Genomic DNA, 13,537 nt, shown 5'->3' with positions numbered 1-13,537 from the left:
AGTGTGGCTTACAATAAGAAATGAATGATGGAAGTACAATTTGTTACAGATTGGTTGTGGATTACATTGTGCAGAATTATGCAAGACAATCGAAGTGTCGTTAAGGAGTGCAACAATGGAACACAAACATTGAACATTGGAAGGAGACAATGGGAGCTTAAAGGGCAATAGTAAGGCATAAAGACATGGTATACATATTTCTGTGAGTAAAGGTATGAGTGATGTGGGATTACGGGGGATGAGAGTTCAGAAGTGGATTTATAGTGCATTACTAAACAGTAAGTGTGGATTTTATGTGTTTTGGCTCTTTCCGTAAATTTTTTCAAAAAGATGGGTCTTCAATAATCTGCGGAAGGAAGCTTGCTCGTGGATCATTCTTAAGTTGCGCGGCAGTGTATTCCAAAACTGCATGCTCATGTGAGAAAAGGTTGACGCGTGTAGCGTCTTGTATTTCAAGCCCTTGCAATTGGGGAAGTGGAGGTTGAGGAAGGTTCGGGATGATCTTTTGGCGTTTCTGGGTGTAAGTCTATTAGCTCAGACATGTAGGCTGGGGCTTCGCCGTGGATGATTTTGTGGACTAATGTGCATACTTTAAAAGTGACGCGTTCCTTGAGTGGAAGCCAGTGCAGTTTCTCTCGTAATGGTTTTGCACTTTCATATTTTGGCTTTCCAAAGATTAGTCTGGCTGCCGTATTTTGGGCTGTTTGAAGTTTCCTCAGTGTTTGTTCTTTGCAACCTGTGTATAGTGAGTTGCAGTAGTCCAGGTGGCTGAATACGAGGGATTGCACTAGGCTGCGAAAGACGGATCTTGGGAAGAATGGTCTTATCCTTTTCAATTTCCACATGCAGTAAAACATCTTTTTAGTTGTGTTGTTTGCGTGAGTTTCGAGTGTTAGGTGGCGGTCGATAGTGACTCCAAGGAGTTTGAGCGTTTCTGAGATTGGAAGGTTTAGGTTTGGTGTGTTTATAGCGGTGAATTCCTTTGTGTTGTATTGGGAGGTGAGTATCAGGCATTGAGTTTTTTCAGCATTTAATTTCAGACGGAATGCATCTGCCCATGTGTTCATGATGTGTAGGCTTTTATTGATTTCGTTAAAGATTTCGTTAATGTCTTGTTTGAAAGGGATGTATATTGTCACGTCATCAGCATATATATAAGGGTTGAGGTTATGGTTTGATAGGAGTTTTGCCAGAGGGATCATCATTAGGTTGAAAATGGTTGGTGAGAGAGGTAATCCTTGTGGTACTCCACATTCAGGTGTCCATGCCTTAGACGTGGTTGAATTTGATGTGACTTGATACGAACGTTGGGTTAGGAACCCCTTGAACCAATTTAGGACATTTCCTCCAATGCCAAAGTATTCAAGTATGTGTAATAGGATTCCGTGGTCTACCATATCGAAGGCACTTGACATGTCAAATTGTAGGAGGAGTATATTGTTGCCAGTTGCAATTATTTGTTTAAATTTAGTCATAAGGGTGACTAATTCTGTTTCTGTGCTATGATTTGACCGGAATCCTGATTGGGCATCATGCAATATTGAGTGTTTGTTTAGATAGTTAGTGAGTTGTTTAGTTACCATTCCTTCGGTTATTTTGGTTAAGTACATAAGTACATAAGTACATAAGTAGTGCCATACTGGGAAAGACCAAAGGTCCATCTAGCCCAGCATCCTGTCACCGACAGTGGCCAATCCAGGTCAAGGGCACCTGGCACGCTCCCCAAACGTAAAAACATTCCAGACAAGTTATACCTAAAAATGCGGAATTTTTCCAAGTCCATTTAATAGCGGTCTATGGACTTGTCCTTTAGGAATCTATCTAACCCCTTTTTAAACTCCGTCAAGCTAACCGCCCGTACCACGTTCTCCGGCAACGAATTCCAGAGTCTAATTACACGTTGGGTGAAGAAAAATTTTCTCCGATTCGTTTTAAATTTACCACACTGTAGCTTCAACTCATGCCCTCTAGTCCTAGTATTTTTGGATAGCGTGAACAGTCGCTTCACATCCACCCGATCCATTCCACTCATTATTTTATACACTTCTATCATATCTCCCCTCAGCCGTCTCTTCTCCAAGCTGAAAAGCCCTAGCCTTCTCAGCCTCTCTTCATAGGAAAGTCGTCCCATCCCCACTATCATTTTCGTCGCCCTTCGCTGTACCTTTTCCAATTCTACTATATCTTTTTTGAGATACGGTTATTAGTGGTATGGATGCTACTGGCCTGCAATTGGTTAATTCACTCGTGCTTTTCTTTGTATCTTTAGGTATTGGGGTGAGTAAGATTTTTCTTTTGGGAAAAGTCCGTTTTGTAGCATGAAGTTTACATGGTTCGTTAGGTCTATTTTGAATTGTTGAGGAGCAGATTTCATGAGGTTGTTTGGGCATGTGTCTAGTTTGCAGTGGGATTTGGCATATCTTTTGAGAGTTTCAGAGATGAGGTCTTCTGATAGTATTTCTGTCTGCTGGGTGTATTCCTTCTTCTGGATCTAGACAATCTAAGAGTGTGGCATACTCAATAGAGCTAGCGGGTATTTTGAGTCGTAGTTGTATAATTTTCTCCTTGAAGTATTTCGCAAGGTTGTCAACATCTGGTATATCTTTGCTGTTGTTTGTGACTGGTGTGGTGTCTAACAGTTTGTTCACAAGGTTGAAGAGTTTATGTGTGTCTTTGTAGTTTGGTCCTATTATTGTTTTGTAGTGTAGTCTTTTGGTCTGTTTGGACATCCCCTTGGACATCTACTCTGGTGTTGGCCAAAGTCACTGATGAATCTTCATCTGTTTTCATTCCCTCTTCAAGAACAACTGCACTTGTTCCTGCAATAAAAATATAAGACTTGTCAAATGTCAGTTATCAGGAGCCTTCAGAAGTACTGATCAGTGGTGAATTGGATTAGAAACTGGTTGACAGACAAACGCCAGAGGGTGGTGGTCAATGGAATACACTCTGAGAAAGAAAATGTGAGTATCAGAGTTCCTCAGGGATCGATGCTGGGGCCGATTGTATTCAGTATATTTCTGAGTGACATTGCCAAAGGATTAAAAGATAAGGTTTGCCTTTTTGCAGATGGTACCAAGTTTTGTAACAGAGTGGACACCCCGGAGGGAGTGGAAAACATGAAAAGGGATCTGCAAAAGTTAGAAGAATGGTCTAATGTTCGGCAATTAAAATTTAATGCAAAGAAGTGCAAAGTGATGCATTTGGGAGTAGAAACCCAAAGGAGCTGTATGTCTGTGACAAAACAGTGGGTTTTTCAAGCCTGTGAACTGTATTATTTTCTTGAAGTCTATTTTTCCTAATTGGCCAGGAGATGGCGTTTATTTTAGTTTTAAAGCTGTTGCAGAGAAGATTACTTTCTTTTCCAATTTAGCCTTGTGAAAAAAGGTGGCTGGATATTTTCAAAGTTGGTGCCCTGGGCTCTGATTGGTCCTGGAGTTCAAATCTGGCCAGGAGGTACTGGATTTTCTTTAGTCTCAGCTAGGGAGAACAGAGGAGAGACATCTCTGTCCTGAGACCCAGTTCAAGTTTTGTGTGCAGTTAATTTCCTGAAACTCCCTAGGTGCTGCCCAGACTTGTTCAGAACCCTTATTTTCATCCTCTCTTTAATATCCCCTTATCTCTTGTTTGTCCTGTTTGTCTGTCCTAATTAGATTGTAAGCTCTGACGAGCAGGGACTGTCTCTTCATGTTCAAGTGTACAGCGCTGCGTACGTCTAGTAGCGCTTTAGAAATGGTAAATAGTAGTAGTAGTAGTAGTAGTAGATAGTAGCAAATGTTACATAGTTTTAATGTTGATCCTTGTTTTGGTTATCTGTTATTGCTTGCTGTGCTTTTTCACCAAGTTTTTCAAACGTTCACTGTTTTACTGTAACAATAAACCTGTTAGTTTATTGGCTGTGTTTGTCCTGGACTGACTAAGAATTCTGGTGGTTTGTGTTTTGAGTCTGTGGGTGCTTTCTAGGAACTGTGGGTCCCCTGAGAGTGCAGCCCCATTGTCCTGGAAATCACCGGGGAATAACTGGACAGTGGGAGACTCATCCACAGGCGAGTAGGACCCCAGTTGGCAGGAGGAAGATGCTAGTGTAGAGCACAAGTGGCAGGTGCAGGTGGACTTGAGCAATGCTGGGACAGACCCTCCAGGTGGCTGCAGGGTTAACCCCAGGTAAGTACTAGGCATTCTGTGATGATGTCCTAGGAGGTGAGATGCTGATATGCATAGATGGGGGCAGGGACCTTGGGGTGATGGTGTCCGAGGACCTTAAAGCGAAAAAAACAGTGTGACGAAGTGGTGGCCGTAGCTAGAAGGATGTTAGGTTGCATCGAGAGAGGAGTAACCAGCAGAAGAAAGGAAGTGTTGATGCTTCTGTACAAGTTGTTGGTGAGGCCCCACCTGGAGTATTGTGTTCAGTTTTGGAGGCCATATCTTGCTAAGACTAGAATCAGTCCAGAGGAAGGTAACAAAAAATGATATGGGGCCTGCGCCATAAGACATACGAAAAGAGACTGTAAGACCTGAATATGCGTAGCCTAGAGGAAAGAAGGGATGGGGAGATACGTTAGAGACGTTTAAATACTTGAAAGGTATTAATATAGAAACAAACCTCTTCCAGAGAAGGGGAAATGGTAAAACTAGAGGGCATGAGCTGAGGTTGTGGGGTGGTAGACTTGGGAGTAATGTCAGGGAATTCTTTTTTAAGGAGAGGGTGATTGATGCCTGGAATGTCCTCCTGAGGGAGGTGGTAGAGACAAAAACAGTGACGGAATTTAAAAAGATGTGGGATGAACACAGAGGAACCCTCTTTAGGAAACAGATGGTAGAAAACAAAAATATAATTTTTTAAATCCCCCCTTAATTGGTTGCACAGGGTGGATAAAACTCAGTGTCTGGTGCTCTCGTCCATCCATACCAGATTTTCATCACGCTTGCTTGTCCTTAAAGACCAGACTCTCCCTATTTCAAAGAGCTTAAAACTTCTAGGTGTTGAGCTGGACCCTTACCTTCAACTGGATTTGCAAGTGCGAGCGGTCACCAAGCGGATGTTCTATGCAATGTGGAGACTGCAGCGCATTAGGTTTTGTCTCACCAGAGAGCTCTTCCGCACACATGTTCACTGGTTAGTTCTCTCTCACCTTAACTACTGCAGCGGGATTTATGCAGGCTGCCAGGAGCAACTACTGTGAAAGTTCCAGACTGCCCAGAACACTGCTGCAAGACTCATCCTGGGCAAATCGCGCATGGTTCCCGCGCAACCTCTACGTCTCAATCTGCACTGGCTCCCAGTTAGAGAGCGAATCGCTTTCAAGCTCTGCACCTTAACGCATAAAATTATTTACGGTCTAGCTCTGGAATACATGATTCCTCTAATAGACCTTCCACCTAGAAATGCCATCAACACAGCCGGACCTATCTCCAACTTCATTATCCGTCTTGCCGGGGTGTCAAATACAAGCTTCTTTTTGCCTCTACTTTTCACTACTCCAGCCCAAAGACTTGGAATGCTTCACCTCTGAACCTAAAATCTCAATCTGATCATCACCTTTTCAAGAAGATGTTGAAAACGTTCCTTTTTGAAAAAACTTACTCCATTAGTAATTCTGCTTATTAGTCACCCTAATTGTTGTTAGTGTTCTCTCCTTATTCTGCTGTAAAATTCATGTGTTGTACTTCTCTACTTTTGTAATTCATGTAAGCCACATTGTGCCTGCATTTGTGGGAAACTGTGGGGTATAAATGAACCATAAATAAATAATGTGTGAGTGACACTTGGACGGCTACTCCGGCAGTAAAGAACTAAGGCCGGTGTCAGGCAGACTTTGTAGGTTTGTGTCTGTATAAGGTAATCCGGTTTAGGATAAGCTGGAAAGGGCTTCAATGGCAACTTCAGTATCTGGAACTGAGGACAGTGCTGGTCAGACTTTTATGGTCTGGTCCCACAAATATTCAGGACGGATTTGGATAGGCTGGAGTGAACTTTGACAGTAGCTCCAGTAAGTGGAACATAAGGACAGAGCCGGACAGACTTCTACGGTCTATGTCCCAGAAACACCAAAGAAAGACATGATAAAATATATAATATCATATTTATTATTGATTTAATCATGAAGTGGTAATGAGTGTGACTGTAGGGCAGACTGGATGGACCATTCAGGTCTTTATCGGTCATTTACTGTGTTACTATGTAAGTTACGCCTGTGCAAGAGAGAATAGGTCTTCTCAAGGCTGTATAGTGTCTGTTTATTATCTACGCCTGATTCAGAACAGGAGCTGGCATGTTTGCTAGTGCTATGCTCTTCAGATTCCATTCTTTATCAGACAGAGACTCCCTTGATAGTCACCTTCTCTCGTTTGATGATGATGATGAAAAGGATTCTGATGTGAACAAATTCCCATATGAGAACATTTCTTATCCACGATTTGCTCAGAAGATCTATGGAAGTGACTTTTCCCTGTAGCAGATGCTGCAAGAAGAATAGATGTTATTGGCCTCTTAAAATATATGGAGGCATCAAAAAAATTGTTGCAGTTCCTATCCATGGCCGACTGCAAGACCAGCAATTTAGCCAGTGTTTAAAAAATAAATAAATTTTATGTAAAATCTAAAGGTTTTTGTTTGTTTGTTTGTTTGTTTGGTTCATCGTTGTGGAATAGGTTTCCTGAACCTTTGAAAGCTGATTTACTATATCAGAAATTTAAAGCACAACTGAGATCACTTTTTAACTGAAGCTTTTAGATGCCAAGTTGTAAACCTACTTCAAGACTAGGGAGAATAGTACTGATGTTGGGTGAGCTTTGCTGTCTGATTGTTGTGAGCAGAATAGTTTATTTTAGTGTGGCTTTGCTGTTATGTTTGTGGTGTTATTTCTGGTTTGAAATTTCTTGATGAGAATCAGGGGAATTTTCAAAAGAGAAGGGCGCCCATCTTCTGACACAAATCGGGAGATGGGCATCCTTCTCTCAGGGTCGCCCAAATCGGCATAATCGAAAGCCGATTTTGGGCGCCCTCAACTGCTTTCTATCGCGGGGACGACCAAAGTTGACGGGGGGGGGGGGGTGTCGGCACCATACCAAAGGCGGGACTGGGGTGTGATTAAGAGATGGGCGTCCTCGGACGATAATGGAAAAAAGAAGGGTGTCCCTGACGAGCATTTGGTCGACTTGGTCCCTTTTTTGCACGACCAAGCCTCGAAAAGGTGCCCAAACTGACCAGATGACCACTGGAGGGAATCGGGGATGACCTCCCCTTACTCCCCCAGTGGTCACCAACCCCCTCTGACCATTAAAAAAAAATTTATGCCAGCCTCACAAATGTCATACCTAGCTCCATGACAGCAATATGCAGGTCCCTGGAGCAGTTTTTAGTGCGTGCAGTGCACTTCAGGTAGGCGGACCCAGTCGTCCCCCCTCCCCATCTGTTACACTTGTGGTGGTAAATGTGAGCACTTCACAACCCACCCGAAACCCAATGTACCCACATGTAGGTGCCCCCCTGCACCCCTTAGGGCTATGGTAGTGATGTACAGTTGTGGGGAGTGGGTTTGGGGGGGTTGGGGGGCTCAGCACCCAAGGTAAGGGAGCTGTGCACCTGGGAGCAATTTGTGAAGTCCACTGCAGTGCCCCCTAGGGTGCCCGGTTGATGTCCTGGCATGTGAGGGGGACCAGTGCACTACGGATGCTGGCTCCTCCCACGACCAAATGCCTTGGATTTGGTCGTTTTTGAGATTGGCGCCCTCGGTTTCCATTATGGCCAAAAACCGGGGATGACCATCTCTAAGGTTGACCATCTCTAAGGTCGATAAATGTTGAGATTTGGCCGTCCCCGACTGTATTATCGAAATGAAAGATGGACGCCCATCTTGTTTCGATAATAGCGTTTTCCCTGCCCCTTCACAGGGCCGTCCTGTGGGGACACCCTCAGGAAAACTTGGGCACCCAGTTGTTCCAGATCATGGCGAGACTCAGTTTATCATATTTACTATACTGCTTCTATTGGACTCAAATTGAAATGGTTCACAATACATTAAAACAGAATAATAGAAAAGCTGATACTGAGAAAGGAATGCCATCATATGAATAGGAAAGCACAATCACTCAAGATCAGTCAAATCACAAACATCCTACTCAAACCAAAGTACATCTTACAAAAATAATCTTTATAAAAAAAGAAAAAAAATTATTTGCATCCCCCCCCCCCCCCCCCCACTACAGAAATCCAACCAGAAAGGACATTAAAGTCCAAATGCCAATTTGAAAAAATGTGTTTTCAAAGAATCTCGAAAAGAGGTATAAATATTACCTATCCTTAAATATTGAGGAAGCGAGTTTCAGTGGGTGGGCTCAAGGAAAAAAAAATAACAGAGTGGACTCCCACCCTGCCTTAGAGGGATGGAGTATAACAAGCCTGTTATCAGTTAGGCTTTATGGACCAAGAAAGGGATCTGGGTGTCATCGTCGATAATACACTGAAACCTTCTGCTCAGTGTGCTGCTGCGGCTCGGAAAGTGAATAGAATGTTGGGTATTATTAGGAAAGGCATGGAAAACAGGTGTGAGGATGTTATAATGCCATTGTATCGCTCCATGGTGCAACCGCACCTTCAGTACTGTGTTCAATTCTGGTCACCGCATCTCAAGAAAGATATAGTAGAATTGGAAAAGGTGCAGCGAAGGGTGACTAAAATGATAGCGGGGTTGGGACAACTTCCCTATGAAGAAAGACTAAGGAGGCTAGGGCTTTTCAGCTTGGAGAAGAGATGGCTGAGGGGAGACATGATAGAGGTATATAAAATAATGAGTGGAACAGGTGGATGTGAAGCGTCTGTTCACGCTTTCCAAAAATACTAGGACTAGGGGGCATGCGATGAAACTACAATGCAGTAAATTTAAAACAAATCGGAGAAAATTTTTCTTCGCCCAACACGTAATTAATCTGTGGAATTCGTTGCCAGAGAACGTGGTGAAGGCGGTTAGCTTGGCAGAGTATAAAAAGGGGTTAGACGGTTTCCTAAAGGACAAGTCCATAAACCGCTACTAAATGGACTTGGGAAAAATCCACAATTCCAGGAATAACATGTATAGAATGTTTGTACGTTTGGGAAGCTTGCCAGGTGCCCTTGGCCTGGATTGGCTGCTGTCGTGGACAGGATGCTGGGCTCGATTGACCCTTGGTCTTTTCCCAGTGTGGCATTACTTATGTACTTATGTAGTTAGTGAATGGAGGGTTTGATAAGGTGTATAGGGAACAATCTAAGAAGCCAAGTAAGAAGGGATAGCAGTGTTCAAGTGCCAGATCCGGTGGTGGGAGGTGGGACTGGTCGTTGGGAGGCGGGGAATAGTGCTGGGCAGACTTATATGGTCTGTGCCAGAGCCGGTGGTGGAAGGCGGGGCTGGTGGTTGGGAGGAGGGGGATAGTGCTGGCCAGGCTTATACGGTCTGTGCCCTGAAAAAGACAGGTACAAATCAAGGTAAGGTATACACATGACTTTATCTTGTTGGGCAGACTGGATGGACCGTGCGGGTCTTTTTCTGCCGTCATCTACTATGTTACTATGTATTTGTCATTGCAAGGATCTTAAATTTTATTCAGAACTCAATAGGTAGCCAATGAAAGCGTTGTAACAGTGGAGAAACATGATCATAACGATTTGTATGACAGATTATATGTGCTGCAATGTTTTGAAGTATTTGGAGACATTTTAAATTAGCCCTAGTAATACCTGCGTAGATAGAATTGCAATAATCATAATGATAATTAATATATGCGTAAAAAACAGCAAACTGTTTCCAAATACTTCAAAACACTGCATCACATATAATCTGTCTTACAAATCGTTATGATCATGTTTCTCCACTGTTACGTCTTTATTGGCAGCAGGGATTTCATCTTCCCAACCAGTCTGAGGATTGCTTTGCTACTTCCATCACTTCTGGACTGGTTTGGTGGACAAAAAGAAAGGAAAAATATGGTCTTACCTGCTAGTTTTCTTTGAGTCTTTCAGATTAGTCCAGAGGCCTGCCCTATTACTTCATCAGGCTTCCCCACTTGACTCTTGATTACAGCAGGGACTGGTATGACATGGGACACGGAGCTGTCCTTGGTTTACCCTTGGTGCAGTTGGTTCCTCTTTGGATCTTGGATCCCTCCTTCACCTAAATTGGAAGGGTGGTTGGAACCAGATACTTGGTTTGTTAAAAGAATACTGGTGGGCTGGAGCTGCAGGTGCTCTTTATAGGGAAGAACTCGCATCTCATAAGTTTGTTTCAATTTGCTGGATTGAGGGGGTTTTGGAGTGATCTGGCTGGACTCACCCAGTTGTTCCAGATCATGGCTAGACTCAGTTTATCATATTTACTATACTGTTTCTATTGAACTCAAATCAAAATGGTTCACAATACATTAAAACAGAATAATAGAAAAGCTAATACTGAGAAAGGAATGCCATCATATGAATAGGAAAGCACCTAAAGAGGACAGGTACAAATCAAGGTAAGGTATACACAAAAAGTAGCACATATGAGTTTATCTTGTTGGGCAGACTAGATGGACCGTGCAGGTCTTTTTCTGCCGTCATCTACTATGTTACTATGTTTTTACTTTGACTCAAGAAAAAAAAATTAGCAGGTAAGACCAAATATTTCCTTTTGTGCATATTTATTTTGGGTATACTGAAAACCTGAGTGGCTGGGTATGTCCCAAGATCTAGGTTGAAAATCCTTGAGAGTGATTAAAACTGTGGCCACCAGTATGTGTATCCCAAGTAGAGAGATTGACATGTGTGACAGAACAGGCCAGCTGGTCCATTTAATGTCTAATTCTATTTTATCCTGGGTGTATCTTCTTCTCTGATTGAGGGAGCAATTGGGGGCTTAGCAAGGTGCTTCCTAATGCACTTATGGGGTTTGCTTTTTCTGACAGATTGACCTACAAAAGATGCCATTGGGTAAGCTGAGCAAGAGACAGATCCAGAGTGCATACTCCATCCTAAGTAAAGTTCAGCAGGTGAGCAGAAAAGGCTGGTTTTCTTTTTTTTTTTTTTTTTTTTTTTTAATATAACCATGAAAAGAAGCATCGTATATCTCTGGGGTTGAAGGATTGTATTTAATGGGCTGTAGTGTTTTTGTTTAGTTTTTATGTGTGTGTGGTTTTTTTAAAATTTTTGTTTTAAACAGCTTAATGATTTTCATTGTAAGTTCAGGTACGAGAGAGATCTTTTTCTGTCTTGCTCTCCACATCTCTTTGCTCGATAGGCATAGTGGGGAGTCTGACAACAGTTGGGGGTTTCACTTGGATTGGAGTACACCACATTCCAGTTTGCAGAAATTACTCTTGTAACCAGGATCTGAACATTAGTCTAGCTAAACAAATGCTGTAGAGCTATGACCTGACCTGATTTCCTGCTTCATCTTTCTTTCTGAGGATGTTCGCTTTGTTTTAATTCAGTGGTTGTCAAACTTTTTCACTCGGTATACACCTAGTGGACAATGCTTGCTTACGTGATACAGCTTACGTGATCCTCACAGACCTTTGGTCTGTTACAGTGTGGCAGTTCTTATGAATTAAATGTAAACATTTTCTCGGCACTCTGTCAGGGAGGGTAGCTGTCTCTGAGATCTCGGCTTTTCTGGTGTTCTCAGTCCTTTTGTGGAGGCAGGGATTCTGGTTCCGCAGCCCAGTCACAGGGATGGGTTGTTCAGTGAAGATATTGGAGTCCCTTCCTCTGATAGCTGTAGGAATGTGGTTGAGAGATTTTTATTGGAGGTGGGCCACCTTGGACCAATGGGTTCTCGATGTGGTTTGTGATGGCTAAGCCTTAGAGTTTGCTCATCCTCTGCCAGATTCCTTTTTAGTGTTTCCGTGTCATTCCTGTGCGAAAGTGAGGGTGATCAGAGATACCCTCCTTAGGCTTATTTGGCAGCAAGCGTTATGCCCGGTCCCTCAGTCAGAACTAGGGACGGGTCATTGTTCTATTTTGTGGTGCCAAAGAAGGAAGATACCTTTCGGCCCATCTTACTTCTCAAGGTCATTAATCAGGTGCTAAGGGATACAAGTTTTCGCGTGGAAACTTTGTTCAGTCATCCTTGTGGTCCATTTGGGGGAATTTCTGATTGGCCTAGACTTGACAGAGGCATATCTTCACATCCTGATTTGTCAGGCTTATCAGAGATTTCTTCACTTCACAGTTTTGGGAAATCTATCAGTTTTGTGCAGTGCCCTTTGGCCTAGCAATGGCTCCTCATACATTTTGCATGATTATGGTGGTAGTGGCAGCGGCCCTCCACAAGGAAGGGTTACTAGTCCATCTGTATCTGGACATAAGTTGATTCGAACAAAATTTATTTCAGAAGAGCTGCCAGGTCACGTCTGGTTCAGTTTCTGGAATCCCTAGGATGGATTATCAATCCAGACCTTGGAATACCTGGGTGGCCGTTTCAACACTCTCCAGGGCTGGGTGTTTCTTCCCATGCCAAGGATTCACAAGCTTCAAGACCAGAGTTACAAGCTACTCCGCTGCACAGTTCCAAGAGCCAGTGACAATCTTCAGGTCCTGGGATCGATGGTTGCTTCAGTAGAAGTACTGCCATGGACTAGAGCACATATGAAACCTCTTCAGATATATCTTCTTGCCAGGTGGTGTCCCCAGTAAGGCTTCTTAGAGGTCAGGTTGCCACTCCAAGCAGCAGTGCAGAGAAGTGTCAGGTGGTGGCTCAATTCTTGCAACTTGTTAAAGGGAGTTCGGTTGGACGGTAGTGACTACCAGTGCCAGTTTTAGGTGTTCTGATACCGGGAAGAGGTGTTGTTTCATCAACCTTTTGGAGACCAGAGCAATACAGTTAGCGCTACAGGTGCATGTGACAAAATTCCAAGTAGTCTACAAATCCGGTCTATATGGTAGAGTGCGGGAAAAAAGCCATTACTCACAAAACCCTATATTGAACTTTTTCTGCAATATTTTCAGCTTCTGCATCTCTTAAAACCTAAAGCACCGCAAGAAATGGGGAAAGATGAAGCACAAATAGAAATAACATTGAAGGTGGGCTAGATCAAGGGGAGGATGACCCACTTATATGTGGCTTTAAGATGTATATCCCGGGACAGGGCTCTAAGTTTTGCCAGATTTGGGGCGGCCTTTTAAGAGAAAGGATTGGGGAAACAACAAATAATTGCACAAAGTGGGGCTGGCTAGTAACCTTGTAGAGAACACACAAAATGTTATATCAATAGTATTCTACCCCTTTTTAATAATAGAAAGGGGGGGGGGGCTTTTGGTCAAGCAATACGATGTGCTGGAGGTGATGCAGACAGGAAGGGACATTTAACACATATAGTGGATGTGCCCCATGATTCAAAGGTTTTGGGATGTGGTAATGTTAGAATTGGAAAGCAGATTGGCGTGGCATTGCTTTGCTTAAACTGTGGGAATGGAGAAGGAGAAGGGGCAATTCTTTAAAATATGGAATGGCGGCATCCCACTTAGCAGTGGAAGAGGGTAGAGGTGCCTCCTTTTGAGGACGTGCTAAAGAGATTAGATAATATATAT

General features: G+C 43.1%; 1 protein-coding gene across 2 annotated transcripts in view; it reads left to right on the top strand.

Annotated features, from left to right (window-relative positions):
* PARP1 (poly(ADP-ribose) polymerase 1) overlaps window positions 1–13,537 on the top strand; it is a 210,030-nt gene that overhangs the window by 136,034 nt on the left and 60,459 nt on the right. For both annotated transcript variants that reach the window (XM_030195730.1, XM_030195729.1), the window contains exon 15: window positions 10,915–10,998. In XM_030195730.1, coding sequence (XP_030051590.1) covers window positions 10,915–10,998 — 84 coding nt within the window. The remainder of the gene's footprint in view (window positions 1–10,914; window positions 10,999–13,537) is intronic.

The sequence above is a fragment of the Microcaecilia unicolor genome, chromosome 3, assembly GCF_901765095.1.
Source record: "Microcaecilia unicolor chromosome 3, aMicUni1.1, whole genome shotgun sequence".
Taxonomy (NCBI): Eukaryota; Metazoa; Chordata; class Amphibia; order Gymnophiona; family Siphonopidae; genus Microcaecilia; species Microcaecilia unicolor.
Note: the sequence above shows the minus strand (reverse complement) of the source record. Positions and strands in the feature narration are given on the sequence as shown.